The following is a 19098-nucleotide window of genomic DNA, read 5'->3' on the forward strand; positions in this document are numbered from 1 at the left end:
AAAGCTTGAAAATATAACTGAACAACACCCTAAAAAAATAATAATTTAAAAAAAAAAAAAAAAAGAAAGGTACAGAAAAGGAACTACATCTCTTTCTTGTCTAGATTTCTTACAAACATTTTTATTGTATGGTATTCATGATATCCAGAACAGAACTTTATATTGTAAGCAGCCACTAAAATTAACTGTAGGTCTACAACTGCCTCTGAGAAAAGCTATGAAGCAAGTGGGGACAGATATGCTCCTGCTGCAGAAAGGTGACCTCCCCCCTTCCTACGCCAAGCAAAGAACCTCTGCAGCCACCTGGCAGTGCGGAGGCCTTGGCGCACCTGAGGAGCTTGTGCTCTGCCCAGCGCAGCAGGGCTGCGTGTTAGTCAGTTGGCTCCCACCCATGCCCAGCACGAACAATAGAAGAGCTTAAAAACTAATGATCTGCCTGACTTTGATTTTAACAAAATACCCAAAGGTATTTCTTAAGGAAATAGGTGTGTTGTTTGCAGCAGTTATAAAATCAGCTACGAGCACAGCACCAAATAATAACTTCCAGAGTTCCAACCAGTCAAAGCTATCCAACCAGAAAAGCAAACCCCAAAACTGAGAAACCTCAGTGAGGGCTTTTAGGCAGGAAGCTCTTTATCAGGAAAATGGTATTTGGCTCTCTTTCAAGAAAAACCCGGGGATTTTCTAAGCCTCTGGCTTGTGCACCTTTGTACAGTTAGGTGTGTATACTCAGAGGGAGTGAGGTGTTCCTGTTGTCACTCTGCTGTTTTCTCTCCTGTGCTTACACATGCGCACAGGTCTTCAGCTGTTGATCTCAGATGAGAATGCAGGCGGGATAGCAGCTCCGCAGCCTGTTACTGGGCAACAAATCCAACTCAGCCCCACAAGCAAGAATTTAGCTGTTGTAAAAGGTGATTCATCTGCACACAGGATCCACTGCCTGCTCTCCCAGCCCAGCTTGCTTAGCTCTTCATGAAGAAATTTCTGATCGTCTTGGCTGTGTGTTCAGTGGTCGGTAAGTTCTGACTTCTTTCCTATCCCTGACCGCGAGTGTTTCAGTTTGGGCATGTAGTATGGGAAGCAGTTCAGTCATTTGTCCTGAAACAAGACCTAGAGAACGAGCTGTTGTTTGAGGTTGTTCAAAAGCTCTCTCTTTTTAATATTTTCAAAGTATTGTTGGTGTGCTCAGTGCTTTAAGGACTACTAGGGAGAAGAAATGATTCCCTCAATCCGAAGTGTTTGCCACTGGCTTAATGCAACCCAGATCCTACAGGAGTAAAGGATATTCACTGACTTCAGGGGATTTTGGATCAGCCCCCTGTGTCTTACGCAGATACACACAAATAGAACAGCCCTGATTTTAAAAGAGGTACGAACAAATAATATATCCCTAAAAGCCATTCAATCCTAAACCAAATGTGGCAAACCCACTCCTGGGTGAATCAAGCATAAACTTGCTATGTTTTCGAATGGCAGCTTCTCAGCAAGCAACCTTAGCGTTCATCTGCTTCTGCTTTGCTTTTCTGCATATTTGTCTATGACCTTACACTGTAGGGAAGGTGCCTACAGAAACTTCTGAAGCAGAGGGACTTTCACACTCCGAAATATTGTGGTTCTTCCTGCCCACGCTGATTGTGCTTGTGTTACACTGGTTTGCATAACCGTGCTTTAGTATGGATAAATGTGGGAAGATGGAGATTTCCTACCTCTGATATGATCAGGGTACTGGTGACTCGGTCTTATGGTGACCAGACAGGGAAACCCACCCACTTTGTGCTGCCTCAGGAGGAAGGCTGTGCTCAGCTAGCATTTGGACTAGATCAGAGCCTATTTCTGTGTTGGTTCCCTGCCAAAATGCCTTACCCAAAAAGACTGATAATTGGATCTGTGTCTTTCTGACTAATTCTCCTCCTGTAGAGCACAATAGGTCAAACTGCTGCCACACAGTTCTCCATGGCAGCAGCTGGAGGAAAAGCTTGGGGTAAGGATCCAGGAACTGGCATATTTTAGTCCCTGCTCTACCACAATTGTTCAGTGTGATCTTGTCCAAGTCCCCCCCAGTCTGGTCCTAAATTTTCCCATCTGTAAAATGCTGCTACTTCTACCTGTTTATCACCATTTTTTCAGCGGGGTCGCATTGATTGTGTGTGTCTGTTTACAAGCACCATAACTGGACTGTTCATTTCCAACGAGAGCAGGCTGAAGCTCCATTAGTTCAAGGAGTTTATCAGTACTGCAAAGCAAGGGTTAAAATTAATGTATAAACTACACAACTTTGAGGACGTGTCTGTAATTCAGATTTACAGAGCTCATAGATTCTGCAGGTTACTGCCTAAGTTAGAAGGTCCTGTGAATCAGCCTTGAGGCAATGTGGCACCATGTGTTCTGGTTACAGGAGGGATCCCAAAGCCTCCAGGACACTCTCCAGCAGCTGCTCATAGCCAGGTTGCCGCAGGTGGATCACAGTGGCGTACTGCTCTACAGAGGGCATGTTTGCCAGGGCAAGGGACATTTCAGCTTTGCAAAGCTAGAGCCCATCCTCTGTGTGAAGAGGCACGCAGCTCGGTCTGCAGGGAGCCAGGAGCTGTTTGCCCTCACCCTGGCACACCCAGATCAGAGTCCACGTCTCAGGTCTGTCGAGTGTCGTTCTGCGCAGGCAGTCTCCATCCCATAAAACGTGGACCATGAGCAGCTAATGGCCGTCACATCTGCAGTGATGTGAGACTGATCTAAACACATTACTTCCCTGAGTCTGGGCAGAAGCGATGGCATTCACAGATTTAAATCTAGCCTGGAAACAGGTTATTGTTCTTAGTTTTCCAGCCATTTAACTGCTTTAAAAGAAACCTGATAAGAAAATCCTGGATTTTGAGGTTTTGAGGCCCTTCTGTAAAAATTCCTGACTTCGATTCCTTTGGGATGAGCCAACAATCTGCAAAGCCTATATGGTGATGTGTGCATGATTTGAGTTCCTGTTCTGTTGAAGCGTCTGCTCTGCAGCCCCTCTCTAGCGACCTGGAAGTGGCGTGCCTGTTGTTCAGCCTGCAGAAGGGAAGGCTCCGGGGTACCTCATTGCGACCTTTCAGTACTTAAAGGGGGCTTATAAAAAAGATGGAGAGCAACTCTTTGCTCAATCAGATAATGACTGGACAAAGGGGAATGGTTTTAAACTAAAAGATGGGAGATTTAGATTAGAGATTAGGAGGAAATTCTTCACTCAGGGGGTGGTGAGGCACTGGAACAGGTTTCCCAGGGAGGTTGTGGCTGCCCCATCCCTGGAGGTGTTCAAGGCCAGGTTAGATGAGGCCCTGGGCAACCTGATCTAGTGGGTGGCATCCCTGCCTATGGCAGGGGGGTTGGAAATGGATGATCTTTGAGGTCCCTTCCAACCCGAGCCATTCCGTGTTATGATTCTCTTCACCAAATGGCTGAGCAGTGCTGGATCCATGCTCACCTGAGGGCTGAGATGCCAGAATATGCATTTTAATACCAGTTTCTTTGCTACCCTAGGCATTGCGACTACAGAGAGGTCATCATGTCTGAAACGTGCAGCATTTTCTTCTACAAACTTTGAGAACATCCTGACATGGGAAACTGAAGCAGATATTCTCCCTGGCACCGTATTTGATGTCCAGTATAAGCAGTATGTGAAGTTTGCTTCTTTTTGGAATTCTGTTGTTCTTGCGGCCACTGTTCTCAGTAGATTTTGCTGATTCTGCTGCTTGTCTTGCTTTCATGGAAATGGTTCTGCTTAGACAAGAACTCAGTAAAGGACAGGATTATTTAAACTGGTGGATGGTGCTTAGTTAAGCAAATACTTTTACACTTTGGGTTGCCCGTTTTACTCCATTACAGAGCTTTGTCTTCAGCAACTTACTTCTCTCTATTCTGCAGTTTCCTCAACTCTAAATACAGGTAATAGCAATTGCCTTCCTCCAGGTCAGTCACTAGAGCTAAAAGAAATCAGACCAGTGCTACACAATAGCTTTGTTGCATTTGGGTAGTTTGCAAAGTCAGCGGTGAATTTGCATGCAGTCATTCAGTGCCAGACCGAGCAAAGAACCCCGGAGTCACTGACCGCAGGACACTCTTGTGTATGCCTTAAAATGAGCTGCACTTCCTCAAAGCCTTATCCACACAGAAGCACCAGTGGGAATGGATTAAGGGCTGTAGGCCAGGGGAGGTTTCTCTGCCATTTCATTCCCAACCACTTGTTAATCGCAATAATTAATTTAAAAACTACTAGTAGTTGGCAAAGCAGCCTGCCTGGATCATTCCGGAGGATTGTATTGCATCTGCTATACCAATCAGACTAAAAGCTATTTTGTCCTGTCTAAGGTATGGAGAGAAAGCCTGGCTTAACAAGCGTGAGTGCCAGAACATCACACAGCCTTTCTGCAATCTCACTCATGAAACAGAAAACTTCACCGAGCACTACTACGCCAGGGTGAGGGCCACTGGCCAGAACTACTGCTCCTCCAACTGGGTGCGCTCGGAAAGATTTGAACCCAGAAAAGAGAGTACGTACCTCTGCTTAAATCTGTTAAATCCTGCTTGCCGGGGATTCATCTCTAGTCTCACTGATGTTCAGAACAGTGTTTCCTCTGATTTTAGTATTGCAAGACTCTGCTTGCTAGGATGGGAGTGAAAGCTTTCCAGTCCATAAGAAGGCTTGCTGTTGGGCAAAGAGGCAAGTGAGCAAAAGGGCAGGGCCAGCCCTGAGGTCTGACGCAGACTGCAATTAGAGAAGGGGAAAAGCCAGATGTGTTAGAAGGAAGAACTGCTATTAAGACAGGCAGGAACTTAGTAAGAGACATGATGGGCAACCTAAGGACAGTCAGTAATGCACTCATAGAAGCTAGGAAATGTGAACTCCAGCACATCGGGATAAGCAGCCAGACCAACTGATGCTCAGTGCTCCCAAACCCAAGTGAGCTGCACAACAAACACCACACCCTTTGGACGTCCTCTTGCTTGCTCTGTGTCTAAAATTTTCCCACTGTATACTTGTCAAGAATAATTCAGGGTGACATTAGCAGTCAGTGGCTATGAAGAGCCTTCAGATCTTTGCATGAAATAAGCCATGAAAGAGCCATGTAGTCGCTTTGGTCACGAAACATTCACTTTGCATTGCAGCATAAGCCTTAATGCTCCTCATGAGGTGAGCCTATTCCCCAGAGCCATTCTTTTTACTATTTTAAGCTACATGTCCTTGAAGGACTACTGAGTGCTGCTTTTAAATATCCTGTTATGGATTGGGTTAAACCTCTGTTTAAGTGTTCTGCATTGTGTATACCCTTCACTGAAGATAAGTTTCGATACACAAGACCTGAACTGCTCTAAAGACAAAATCTGAAGTAGGATGGGAGTAGGAACGTAGGTAGCAGTTAGCTGAGTGCCCTGTGGTGGGATTCCACACTCATCCCAGCACAAACGCATGAGGGAGGATGCTTCTGTGCAGCAAAGGGAACCAACACAGAAACAGTGAGAGCATGGTCCTAAGGAAAAGCCTGGGGAAGGAATTTCTAGAGACAAACACTGGCTAAAGGAGGCAGAACCTTGAGGAAAGGCATTATCACCCATTTCCTGATTTTTCCTATGGTCAACAAAATGCAGCCCAAATACTTTTTTGATTATACACAGGCATAATCATTTAGAGTCAGTCTGGTGTGTGTGTATAAGATGTGTATAAAACACTCTGATAACATATTAGCTTTAATCTTAACAATTGACACTTCCTGTTCTGTCTTTTCTAGCTGTTATTGGAGCACCAGAATTAGAGTATATTCCTTATGTACGGTCCATAAAGTTTCTTATACGGCCCCCCTATACTCCGCTGAGAGGTGAGGATGGCCACCAGCTAACCATAGAGGACATTTATAGCAAATTTGGTCCTGTTGATTATCACTTAACGCTATTCAACCAACGGACACACCAAAAGGTAAAGTACAACCTCAGGCCGCCAGCCACTGAATTTTGTAAATCACATTTTGCATAAGGTGGAGAAGGACACCAGAACTGGTACACGATAGAGGAGATTTCTGATGCACAAGGAAAAGAAATTCTGTCTTTGACTTTTAGCAGACAAGAGGAACTTTAAGCATTCCTCTGAAATTTTGGAAATGGAACTAGAGTTGACCACGTTACAGTATCAGTAACAAAAAGTAAAGCCGACAATGACTGAAAAAGAAAGCGACATAGTTCAAGTGTGAATGAAATTAAATGCAAAAACTAAATGCAGTAATAGTAGAAAGGAAATTGTGTATTTAGAATTCCATATATACAGAATTATTACGGTCCTGTAGCACGTTATTAGTAACTTTAATATGCTTAATTCTGCAATCTGAGTTGAGGAAATTGTATGCATATTATCTTTCTAAAATACAGCATTTACCTTTATTTTAAATAGTGGATAAAGAATGAGCACAACAAAGAATTTGAAGTTATCAACTTGGACCCAGACACTGAATATAATGGAACAGTGTACATACACCTCCGTGAGAGAAGCAGCAAATCCCAAGTATTTTGGGTGAAAACTCTAGCAGGTGAGGCTGTTAACTCTGCTCGGCTAAAAGTCTACCTGGGATATTGGGTACATGAAAGAGACCATTTTTTAGCCGGTGCTAAATATCATAGCCTTACTAAACATTTTGAAGCAATGCAAAGTTTCCTAATTTAAAAATTGAGTCCTATGAGATCATTTAGACGATGCCATGCATTTTTTCCAACCCAGTGCTCTGAAGCTACATTTTCACTTTGTTCTTTTCCTCACTAACCAGACACCACATGGCTTCTCTACTGCTTTGTTGCACTCGGATTCTGTGCTGGGCTGGTGTTTGCTGCAATTAGCTACGTGATCTATAAATACATCAAGCAGCACAGCGCGCAGCCTATGTCTTTGGTAAGTGTTCTTAAGCCATTGCAGCAAAACTTTAAACTGCTCAGGACCATGTGAATGCACCTGAATAACAGCGCTAACCAAGGAGGAAGAATGCGCATGCAAGAGCATTGTCTAGGCATTCACTGCAGGCTGCTGGCAGTTTTAATTTGGTCATCCTTACACACATAGAGAAAATTTATTGCAGGGAGTTGTAAAGTAAGACACCAAAGATGCCTGCAGATTTGAAGGATCTTGGTTATTCTAATAAATTAAGTAAGTTGTTTATATTGTCCCTAAAGGAGAGCAAGGCTTTATACTGATATGTTAGAACAGCTCTCAAAATCACAGACCCCCAAAAGTTTCCTTTCCTCTAATTTTAAACCTAAAATTTTCAGAAGTTTTTAATAATTTTGGCTTCCAGTTTTTGAGTGACTCAATGGTAATTTGATTTACAGAAGATGGGTGCTCAGAGCTTCCCCCAGATTGTTCCCCTCTAAAGCAAGTGTCAGGTTAGGCAGCTAAAACCTGAGGCATACTAAATCACCAGCTCCTTTTGAAGCCCCAGGCCACCCTACCTGTTGTTCATCTCCCTTAGCGAGCACTGGTTGTTCATGCATGTTAAATTAACTTAAGGGCAATCTATTTCCATGCTCCAGGTGCTAGGCCAAAAACTGCAAAATTTTAAGAGGATTTTTTCTTCCTCATATTTTAGGATAGCACAATTGTCCTGAAGCATAGTGGGAGATGCCTGTATTCCTCTGAGGGGTCATTCCCCGTAAAAAGAAACAGGTCTTTTGTCAGCACAGCAGATGCCAGGTGGTAGTTGCTGGCTCTTACTGATATTTCTCCAAAGAAAATTTTTAAGAATCTAAAGCAAACCTTCAAAATCACAGACTTCTTGTTAATAGCTCGTGTTTGTCTATTACTTCAACAGGACTTCAGAGGGATTTCATCATTCCAGCCTCTCACACTGACAGTGGAGCATATTATAAAGCCCGTTAATTTATCCAAACCTTCGCTTCTCATCCCTGAAGTGCAGTTAGCGCAGATCAGCCAGCATTTGGACAAAGCCCTGGAGCCACCACGACCTTTCTGCCCACCAGAAGCTACCTACCAGCACCAGGCTGATGTGCAGGCGTCCCAGCTGCCGGCTCAGCCACCCTGCCCAGCAAGCACAAGTCCTGCTTACGCTCCCCAGAGAGCCGAGCAAAGAGTCTCCAACCTCCCCCTGACCTACGGGGTGTGTGTCGATGGCACGGACCATGTCGACAAGAACAATTATCACCCAAACCAGGTGCTAAAGGAAGTTTCTCCAGATAGCTTTGCTGGTGTGAAGCTTGTAAACCAGGTGCTAGGCAAAAGCTGCAGCCACTGGAGTTATAAAGAACAGAGGCCAAACGTGGCACTGTGGGGCAGCAGTGGCATGGGAGAGCCAGCTCTCATGCAATGGAGCCCTGGGCAAACGCAGCAGCTGCTGTTGCAGACTGACGAGATGGAAAGTAAAGTGCACGTACCCCAGCTGGCGCTGTCTTTGGTGGGACAAGGAGGATGCTATAGACAGCAGACAGCAGAACTGCCGCTGTTGTTGTCTTCGGTTACGGTTGATGGGGACCAGGTTCCAGAGGACGAATCCCTGCCATCTCCATCAGCAGCTCTCCTCCTCTCAGTCAGTACTGGTAACAGCTTCCCTGGGGAGAACAACACAGAGTGGTGGATGTCATCAGGTTCAGTGTCACACCCTGAAAATAAATTTTACTTCCTAGAAACTCAAGAAACACAGAAGTTAACAACAGTAAAGGAGCTTAGCAGCACTAAACTGAATAATGTTCTGTCCCAGGACACTATCTCAGACCGGGGCAATGGCTTTTCTCTCACTACGCTGTTCAAAGACCTGAACCTGAAAGTACTGTGGGATCAAGAAGATGAAAACACAGAATTTTATTAAGAAAAGTTAATAATATTAAAATCCAGATTCTGTTTGCTTACATAAAATAGTAACATATCCTGAAAACAGTACAACACAAATAAACATAGCTAATCTCGGATGTATTGTAATGGGGCACTGAGCTGTTCCCTCTATTGTTCTATCATGGGCTCTGGTACCTTACTAATATAATTACTCCCTGGTATGCTATGATACTGTAGCTTAGCACTTAATTAGTACATCTTCGCTCTGTGGATATTCTTCAGACTGGTTATGAATTGGACTACTTTAAAGCTGAGTTAGGATTCAAGTTCAAGTTCCAGATTCAGTTTCCTGAAATCTTGGCTAAGTTCACAATAGAAACTGTTTTGTTCTTTACCAACACCAAACAGCCAGCTCCAAAATATGCCCATGCTTTGAAGAAATTAAAGTGCAGATGTGTGCAAAGCTAAAAGAATTAAAACAATGTGGTACAGTAAAAGGAGGAAATACGTATTGGTGTTCTACCCTTGGATATATGATTCTTGCAAAGCTACTTGCATAGAATGGACTTTGCCTTTAAAGCAGTCATTGAAACTGTGGTAATAGCTCCTGATACAGCAGTTCTGAGAAACTAAATGCCCTCTATTCTGCTGTGCTCTTTAATGCTTGTAGAAAGATTAAACCTTTTTCATCTGTGCAGCAGAATGGTGCAGTCTTGGCCCAGCCCTGACGTATTTTTCAACTGCTGCTCATTTCTTTCTCATGAAATAGTCACCCATTCTCTTCTTCCCTTGAAATCCCCAGGGACAAAGCAGGGAGCCTCACACTCCACATAGACAGGAACACGAGGATTCGCACCAATCTCAGTTCAGCCCCATGAACCCTGAATGAATTCTGAGTGCATTACTCACTGTAATCTACCAAGGAGACCAGGGAGGTGTTGAGCTGCTTCCTCCCATCCTTCCCTGGCAATACGAGCAAGGAACACGCTCCATGTGAATGATGGACAGGAATCCACAACTGCAGAGGTCTCCTCTACCTCTGTTACCAGCACACCCAACTCCAGGGCTGAAATGAAGCAAAACCAACGTAAACTGACAGCCAAATTCCTTTGGGACTGCAGCTTTGCCAAAAGCAAGCTAAATGGTATTTATCTGGGGGACAGAGATGGCAATTGTTTTTCATTAAGAGGAGAGCGTAGTTCAGCCGGTTGATTTCCACTGGTGCAGTGAATAAGTGCACATGTCTGATGACCTCAGGTTTTCAGAAGAACTGAAACCATACGTAAGAATAAGCCAGGTTTTGAATAGTATGGGGAAGTACTCACTGGAAGCACCCCCTGAGCGCTGCCAGGGGAAGGCTGACCAGGAGCAAAAACTCAGCTGTTCTCACCACGAGTGCACTTAGGTGTTTTCTCAGTCTGGGGAAGCTGAGGCCAAAGGTTAAATTCCACTTTCTTGGTATGATTTTGCAAATAAACTGTAGCTTTATGAAGCAAAGGGGTTTTGATGATTCAACCCGGGATTAAAGGACTAACCGTAAGAATGCCAAACTTCATAGGTAAAGATTCAGGCCCTAACTCCAGTATCAATAACAAACAAAGCACTGTGGCCATGTCATATGAGGCCAAGAGATGAAATGTGGGATGTGGTGAAGAATGGCCATGGCACAGGGTGTAAGAGGTGTGAATACATTTGCAGCCTGGGCAGCAATGTGGAAGGACATTTCCATCGTGCTGACTTTACATCATGCCATTCAGTATTGGAGGTTTAGTGGAGTGCCGTTTGAGCTGTTTCATGTACTTCTGTCCAAAGTATACCATCAAAAATAACACAGAGAGAAACGTTGCAGTTGCAGGAGTTGCAGCAGCCCAGCTCTGTTGCTTCCAGGCAGTGCGAGGCCCGGGGTACCGTCCTACCCCGCTAACTGCCCCCTGGAGAGGCGGCATTTCAAGCCCGTGATGCCAGGTCCTTTATTCAGGGTTGCCGTAGGCTACGTATCCTGTGTCAACAACATTCCCAGTGATGCTACTCAGGGAATAACCAAATGCCACAACGCCAATATTTTGGCTCATGTTGTGAAACCCTATCCTCAGTGCAGTGTCAGTATGGGCAGCACAGTGTGGAAGGGAAGGGGGCCTTAGTAGAGCATTTGAAGATGCTGCTAAAAAATACAGCATTTGTTACTTAACAGCCTTCTCAAATCTCTCTGCAGCCCCCTGCCACAGGGCCCGATCATGTCACAGCCCTTAACAAATGTGTCGTCTTGGTGCCTCAAGAGGAGACATGCAGCTAAGGCAGAGAAACCTGGGACCAGAGTTTTAGACTTAACATAGGTGCCTAAATATGCAAAGCGTCCCACAGCAGGATGTCAGTCTTTTCTTCGGGCACTTAAATACCTTAAAAGTTCCATTGCCTCTGACTATACAAGTTGATAAAGGCTGCGTATAGCAGAATGGTCTAAAGTCTCACAACCCAGCTCTTGCCTGTCCTCATCTGTTCTACCCCTAACAGCACGAGCAAGGAATGTGGTCAAGAGAGGCACTCTCTGAGCCATGGTGGAAGGAGGTGATCTCCTACAGCAATATTCTCAACTTCCTGCCATGATCATGGCTAAGTCAATATTTATCTTTTAGGCCTTGCTGTACCAAGCAGGAGGAGATTGATTCTTGTCTCATGAGTCACCTCTTGGATTTAAGAGGAAGATCATATCTTCTAAAACCGTTTCTCTTTGGAAAAAGATGTTGATGCTATTTAGCTTTACTGCAGCTGCACAAGTAAAGTGCTCATCCATCCCCCATCAACACATGCTGACCTTATTGCCTTCCACTTCACTGCTTTTCATAATCAAATTGATAGCCTTGTTTGTTTCAAAGTGCATCACAGCGAACAGCTATAGCAGGATCTAATTATCTCACTCTCATTCGGTGTAAGAACATTTCCAGATAAGCAGCATGATTTCAACATTGTCTCAAAGGTCATCCCATGCAAGCCATCTGTACCAACCAAGAGACTGCTCCTCATTCATCTTGACTTTTCCAGATAGCAGTGCTGATAGCCCTAGATAACAAAACAGAGAACTGCCTTACGACAAAGACCGTGCCTGCTCCTAGGCAGATGTCACGATGATGACAGGTGAGCGCTGCAGCTCCAGTTGTCACAAGGACATCGGCGCAGCAGGTGGCTGCTGTAACCCTAGAGCCAAGCTTTGCTCTTTGTCTTCTCAGCTAAATCTGGGAGCTGTCACTTTGCCACTCCCCAAGCCCTGCTCGTAGCTCGCCAGGGAGCTTGCACAGGGGCGAACGCATCACTGCGGGGTGAGGCTCGCTTTTTCCCCTGTTACCTGTTTTGGCTTTGGAAGGTGTACTGGTGGAAGACTATCTGAAATCACGGGTGATTTTTTAACATGTGCTTTGAGGAAAACCTTACTGAAGGAACAAATGGGGAGCTCTGAATTCTGGAGACAGGATGAAGCAGAGTTGAGGGGCAGCTTTGAAAGCACCGGGACCCTGACAGAACAGACCTTACAGCTTGTCCTCCGGCATCACGGTGGCCAAGCAGTCCTGCTGTTGGAGATGGGGAGGTACGGTGCAGCAGAACTGCGTGAAGGAGCCTGCACCGCAGATGGACCTCGGTGCTAAGCAGTGGCCTTACGCTTGCATGTTCGGAGGATGTAAGACATCCATGTATATCTTTTCAGATTGAGACAATGAGAGAAGCGAGACATGAAGCCAAGAGATTTTTCTAAGAAAAAGGTAATAAAGCAGTCAAAGGTTTGAAACAGCTTCCATATGAGGAAAGCATGACTGGTCTTTTCTCCTTAAAACACATAACAGAGGGTTGATATGACAAGGATGAAAGAAATCATTAATATTAAGCAGAACAGGCCATAATTACCCATTTCTTTTCATAATACCAAATTCAGGAAAGCACCCAAAGGGTTATGCAATGGTTAAAAACCAATGAGAGAAAAGTGTTCCTTCATTTTGACAGCTTCGTTTATACCAAAATGTGCTCAGCTGTGCCTGCCCAGGAGTATCTGTTTACTGCTTTCTTTCGAATGTCTGAGGCAGCCACCAAATAAACTTTTCCCACAGAAGTCCTTGTTCCAGTGCCAATCCTGCTGGAGTTCAGCTTTGCTTCCTTTGGATGGTGAAGCAAACACAGGTTCTTAGAAATGGATCCTACTGATACAATCAGGGTGACTCAAAACCTTGCCAGATGTGATGTTGGGATTCATTTCCACAAAGTCTTGTGAAGGCCAGAATCATTAGACTAATTAGCAGGGATAGGTCTATTAGCAGCAATAAAGCATGGTGGGTGCTCAGCTCAGGAAAAGCTACAGGCCTCTGTCAAGAGACAGGGCGCTGGGCTGAACAGACCTTCAGCTACACCCTCTACTGCAATGTTATTTTTTTACAGATCCTCTTTACTGCCTTCTGGCCACTTGGCAAAGCCCACTGCTGGCGCACTGACCTCTCATCTAATCAGATGGAGCTGCAGAACACCTGGCTAACAAACTGGCATTGTAGCTGCAGAGCTTTACTTGCAAGCCTTTGTTTCTCCTGATATCACAGAAAATACCACCCGCTCCTCCCAGTGCTGAGAAGGGTTTATCCCGCATGCTGAAACTGCATGCCGATCATAAACACATGGAAAACTAGCAGTCTCTGTTCTTTTACCCTACTCCAGCCTCCCAGATACTGCCATGAGCAGCTGGATATGTAAGCTCACTGCTGTGGTGGCATCGAGCCCTCCTTTGCCTGTAACAAGGAACGTACAATAATCACAGCCAACCCAAACACATGAGCTGTTGTTAGCTCCGATCTAATTATACACTGACATAATTTGCCTGCAGCTGGCATTCACTAAAGTGATGTCAAAATAAATGATTTCAGTTCATTATGCAGCAATGGCAATGTTGACCCAAGGGAAAATCCTGGAGGAGGTTGAAACATTCATTATTCATTTTAGTTGCTTCACGAGTGTCTATCCTAAGGAAGCAGAGGATAATACAATGCTCTGATGCCTGAATTTTGGAGGCACCTGACTTTCCTTATATCATTTGGCAATGGCAATTATTTAACCAAACGAAAACGAGTTTGTGATTAGTTATCACTGCAGTACACGGCTCAAGCAGTGTAACCCCTGCATGGGTCTCCCCATTGTCACTGTGATGGCATGGTAGGATGCTATATTTAAGGCTCGAGGATGGGCACTCAAACATGGGGAACATTCTTTTGGGGAGAGTCATTCTTAGTGTCGTCAACAGGGAAAAGGAAACGCTCCTTTGTCCTTTCTCTTGCATGAGGACAGGCACTCTCGCTGTAGTCTTCGCAGGGTGAGTTTGTTTATCTGTAAATAAACTACTGTTTATAGCAAGATTTTTAAAGATCTTTATAGCAGCGTCAGCTATTCTGTATGATCACTTTGTTTGTATTGCACCACAGAGACAGATTGTGCTTTGTGATTGTATCTGCTTTAGAGTGTCTTTACTGTTTTTCCAGTGTTGTTCTTATGAAAATAATTTTATTTTATGTTTTCTCACAAGAGTCTATTCTGTTTTATTGGTCTGTTCAGAAAAAAAGTGCATACATTTGGACTGAAAAGTGTAGGCTTCTGTAGATCAGAACTCTGTATCTTTGGAACAAACACCAGATTACAGAGGACAGAAAAATTTCCAGGGAATAATAGAATGTAATATATATTAAACATGATTTTGGAACAGTAACTCTTCATGAACATAGAAACAGAGATCTGATGCACAGTAGTCATTCTACAGCTGCAATAGTCCTGAAGAGAGTAGTATTCTAGGAAATTAAAAAGATATTTTTTCCATTAAAAAAATACTCCATTTTCCATTTTCACTTTTTTGTATTTGCCAATGCTTCTTTTTTTTCATCCAAAGTTAGCATCTACTGAGGAAATCTGTATTTTCATATGCACTTGGGAATATTTTGCATTTACCATAACTGTGCTTTTCCATAAAACTGTGCTTTTCCGTGGACAGTTTCTACACAATTTGTTTACATTAACAGAAAATCATTCTCCTGGTAAAAGTTGTCAGGGGTGTATTTTTAATTGTTTTAGGGTTAGAAAACAATAAAATTAAAATGCAGTGAAACAATTGTCAAGAGAAAATTTCAACAATAGAGCATGAGCAAAGGAAGGATTTACAAGTATGTTTGAATGAATATTATTCAGCAATGATCACGTTTCCAAAGAGCCAATGTGCTTTCATAAAGTAACATAAGCTCCTAGAACTTGAAAATCTGTGCAGTTTACAGATTGGGTTGTCGGTTTCTGAACCTTTTGCAAGACATAAGGAGATACGGAGGAATACCCTGTTAAAAATCACTTCTGATTAATGCCCATTCATTATCCAGTGCCTAAAAGCAGTACACCTTATTCCCAGAAGAGGGGCTGCAGCAACAGCACGGTCCTTCAGCAGCTAATGCAGGAGGTGGAAGGCAGCCAAGAGCTGCTGTTTGCTCCCCACGTTTCACCTCCAGGAGGGGGATCTCTCTGGGCAGGCTTCTCCATTCCCTCTGGGGAGAGTCCTGCTGTTTACTGAGCAACTCCATTACAGCTACTGTTTGAAGAATGCTAGCTTTCTTCACAATTTATCAACTTTTTCCAAGACGTAAGAAGAAGCAGGAGGCACTCAGAGGACTGGATAAAGCATTATCCCATTGAAGTACTGACTGGAACTGCCAGCAGCTTAAAATACACAGATGGGATATTTGGGGTGAAGAATTGCTCTGTCTGCAAAAGATCAGTTCCAGAAAACCAACTTGGATTTTCCAGTTGTCACAGACACCAAGCAATTCCCACACAGCAGCCTGTGATGCAGCAGTGCTGCCTTATCCAACCCCTGGCACACCCAGGCAAGGTCAGAACACGGTACAACTGCAATCTGGATGTCAGGTCACAGGCTATCTGGCATCAGATACCCCTGTAATAGTTTCCAGACTGAAAATCTACTTATTTTCTAAACTTTTCCTTTGTATTTCACTATCTAATGTTCCATATCTTATTTTATCCCTGATCTTCTACGTCCCTCTGATTTCCCTTCTCACGACGCTCCTCATTTGCCTGCATGCTATATTGGGGGTCTGATCTAATGGAACACCCTGGAAGATCCAGCAGCTTTAGAGCATCAGCCTTCGGAAAACAAATCGACCCACAAAATGTTGCCTACCTACTGTTCTGTTACAACTTCAGCTGCCTTTAAAGACTTATTAATTTGATTATCTGATTCCATTTTTCACTGAAGCGTCACAAAACAAACTTCTTTCATAGTTTGAATACCAAAAGGTAGTATTATATGAACTTTCTTTCATGGCCCTTGAACATCAGAGCAAAGCAAGGACTTAATGGTAACTGTAATCAATACTGTTAAGCTTTGAAAGCCACTTTATGTTTAACTCTATTCCAGCAAGAAGTTCATTTCTGGCTTCCCAGCATGGGAACCCGAACCTTTTTCCACCACAGAGAGGAGGAGCAAAAGGCGGAAAGGGAACAGAGCTTGCAAATGACCTCCACAACTAGAAAGAAAAGGTTCAAAACCAGGTAAGCCACAGAGATAGTTTGAGCAAATCCTGTCCAGACAGGACTTTCTGAAGCATTACACTCAGTACCAAACACTCACAGATTTGTTGAATTTTGAATTTATGAAATTATGGACATTTGTCTGGGTTCTTTTTATGTGTCTGCCTCTGGAAGTGAGGAAGAAGAGACTTTCAGCCTTTCAGAGTTATCCATAGCAGCTGCCCTTGCACTGACCTCCGAGATACCACAGTAAGTCAGAAATCATTATAACTCAAATACAAGCATTGTATTGCCTTTCTATAGGGGTCACAGGTTCCAACTCATTTAATTGGACTCAAAAAGACCAGGTTCTGTCAAGAGGTTCTTCCTCTAAAAACACCAGTCCTCTACAAAAATGCAGGAAACTAAATTACATTGCCTTGGTACCTGTGATGATGAGCCCTCACAAGCCAGGGCTTAAGAGAAACTATATTTCATAGGAATAAATTGAAGATACAGAGTCAGATTAATATATAATGGTAACAGATGGAACTCACCCCTCTTTCCAGAAAATCTTGGCAGTGATCCTGCTGTCCATCCTTCTGTGAGGACTGAACAACCTACATAGTGAGCAACACCCCTCTTCTCTTTAATCCTTCTGCCAGTTCCCCATACGGGATTAACAGTTGTCAAATAGTGGATTCCCTTCTTGAGTCATTAGAGTGTTATCTCTCATGGTAGCACTGTTGGCTTCTATGACACACGATTGCCTGTCATCATACCCCATTCTAAGTAAAAACTGATGTTTTTGTCCTTAATACTTGCTTAGATTTAAACAAAACTGTGTACTATAAAACAACACAAAAAGACCAAAACAAAATATGAAGCATTATCCTAAAATTTGTTGGCTTTTAATATACTCTATTGCAGAGATTACAAGCTAAGAAGAAAAGCTGCCATCCTAGAGCTTGAGCAGAGGGGGCAAAAGAGGGTTCGGTTTGGAAATGAGATGGAAAAGCTGGAAAAGGAGGTTATTAGGAACTGCAGACTGCTGCGTGTGAGAGCTGACCGGAAGGCCCTTCGGAGGAAGGTCAGATCAGATGTCTCTATTGGTAGCAGAAAAACCAACGGGGTTGTAATTGCCAACACGATGTAGCATTCTGGAGAAGATGCTAAACAGGTGTTGGGACAACCTCAATACCATCAGCAATAAGGACAAGGCCTTATACTCCTGCCCCTGAAGTGTTATTGTACATGTCCCTTGTGTAAAAGAGTTTGTATAATTGGAAAATAATCCCTTTCCATTGCCTTTATTTAGTCTATCTTTGTCACAGGCTGTAGAGAAGGCACAGATGGAGAAGGACTACATCGAGCTGCGTTCTGGGCGCCCACCTATGTTCTGGATCCCCCTCCGGGTACACGCTGTCTGGGAGAGGATGGAAGTGATGCTGGCGTGCACAGTCCTGGCTTCGCCACCACCACAGGTTACCTGGTATGTCCGCCGATACCAACAACTCGTCCTGCCCACGTGGCTGACAAAGTGTGTGCATTTCAGGGGGCAGCCAGAGGAGTAACATCTGGGTCCTGATAGAAAGGAGGAAGGGAGAGCTTAAGAATCACAGAAAACACATTCAGTTTAGGTCCCTTCTTCAGTTCAACTGTTAGGACTGGTAAAGACGTGAGGTATTTAGTGGGCCCTGAAGACAGTCGGCAGTCCTACTGGGCTCCTTTGGGATGGGACTGATGCTCACATTGATCTCCCTGCTTCCCTTGGTGCTCGGAAACCAGAATCTCCTGCCAGCACTAATTCACTCTGCACACACACACCAGCAAGTCTTGGCTACCTTGGATACCACACAAGTTTTGGCTTTGATGCCATCAGTCCTACAATTTGTGAAAAACAAACCAACTCTTATACTTACTCAGCCCTGGTTATTTATTAGCACGCAGGAGAGGAAGCGTTATGTACCAGGCCTGACTGCAGCGATTGCCATTAATAACAGAAGGACAGAAATAAATGAAAGATTGCCTCAGAAAACAATCCGTAGAGTGTTCTTTGATCAGTTTGTTTAAGTGATTGACCATTCCTCCCACGGAAGCTTTGAAGCATGCAAACATTTGGATTACTACTGACTTCGCAGGCAGCCAACTCTGTACTGTCAGAGCCCCCGTGTCCTTCCAGAATTACCCCTCTAAATTTCTCAAAGAGCAAAGAGAATAAGAACCTCCCGCAGCTCCCCAGCAAACCAAAGGAAGCAAGAGATACCTGCTCCAGGTGCCTCACCCGACGTGCAAAGCAGGGAGCACAAACCAAGGAGGAAGCAAGACGCCAGCGCCGATGGGTGCGAGGTTCGCTGCAGGGCTGCTCGGGCCTGGCATGGATGCGAGCACGGAAAGAGAGAGCTGCGAGCAGCTGCCTAAGCACCCGTCTACTCCTCTGTATCTCTGTTATGTTTGATATCGCTAATTTTAAAATAAGGTGTTAATTTTACCAGCCAGTCTCTTCGTCCCTTCCTCAGCACCTTTGTGTCACCTTTGTGTTAAACTAGGTATAAAAACGGAATCCCTATCGATCTTCGCCTAGCCCCAGCAGGAAAATACAAGATAAAAAACAAGTTTGGGATGTTGACCCTGCACATCAGCAGGTAATGTATATACTCTCGTCTGTGAGGTGTTTTTTTCAGTTGAGTAAGACCTGCTCTCCTGAAACATCCAGTTTGTGTATGCTAAACAAAAAGGATAATTCTTCTGGCATCTGACCCTGCTTGACTTTAGTGTGTTGT

At 44.1% G+C, this 19098-nt stretch overlaps 2 protein-coding genes across 6 annotated transcripts in view; both read left to right on the forward strand.

The window, feature by feature from the left end:
* Nucleotides 1-704: 704 nt before the first annotated feature.
* IL22RA1 (interleukin 22 receptor subunit alpha 1) lies at nt 705-9435 on the forward strand. Of its 2 annotated transcripts, XM_080566946.1 has the most exons (7): nt 709-1015; nt 3511-3643; nt 4339-4520; nt 5757-5941; nt 6410-6545; nt 6780-6901; nt 7815-9326. In XM_080566946.1, the coding sequence occupies exons 1-7, from the start codon at nt 973-975 to the stop codon at nt 8823-8825; spliced, it is 1812 nt and encodes a 603-aa protein (XP_080423072.1). In that variant the 5' UTR covers nt 709-972; the 3' UTR covers nt 8826-9326. The 2 variants fall into 2 exon arrangements, with proteins under 2 accessions (XP_080423073.1, XP_080423072.1); XM_080566947.1 differs by lacking the exon at nt 4339-4520 and having other exon boundaries at nt 705-1015; nt 7815-9435.
* Nucleotides 9436-10440: 1005 nt separating this feature from the next.
* Nucleotides 10441-19098, forward strand: part of MYOM3 (myomesin 3) — a 30196-nt gene continuing 21538 nt past the window's right edge. For 2 of the 4 annotated variants that reach the window (XR_013941811.1, XR_013941812.1), the window contains exons 1-6: nt 11805-14126; nt 16224-16357; nt 16511-16585; nt 17246-17405; nt 17650-17807; nt 18865-18960. Coding sequence is in view for 2 of the 4 variants with exons in the window: in XM_080566913.1 (XP_080423039.1) it covers nt 16251-16357; nt 16511-16585; nt 17246-17405; nt 17650-17807; nt 18865-18960 (596 nt within the window). In the remaining 2 variants the exon portion in view is untranslated. Of the gene's footprint in view, nt 14127-16223; nt 16358-16510; nt 16586-17245; nt 17406-17649; nt 17808-18864; nt 18961-19098 lie in introns of all 4 variants that reach the window. The other 2 variants (XM_080566913.1, XM_080566914.1) reach the window with 2 other exon arrangements.

The sequence above is a fragment of the Anser brachyrhynchus genome (genome assembly GCF_964034855.1).
Source record: "Anser brachyrhynchus genome assembly, chromosome: 24".
Taxonomy (NCBI): domain Eukaryota; kingdom Metazoa; phylum Chordata; class Aves; order Anseriformes; family Anatidae; genus Anser; species Anser brachyrhynchus.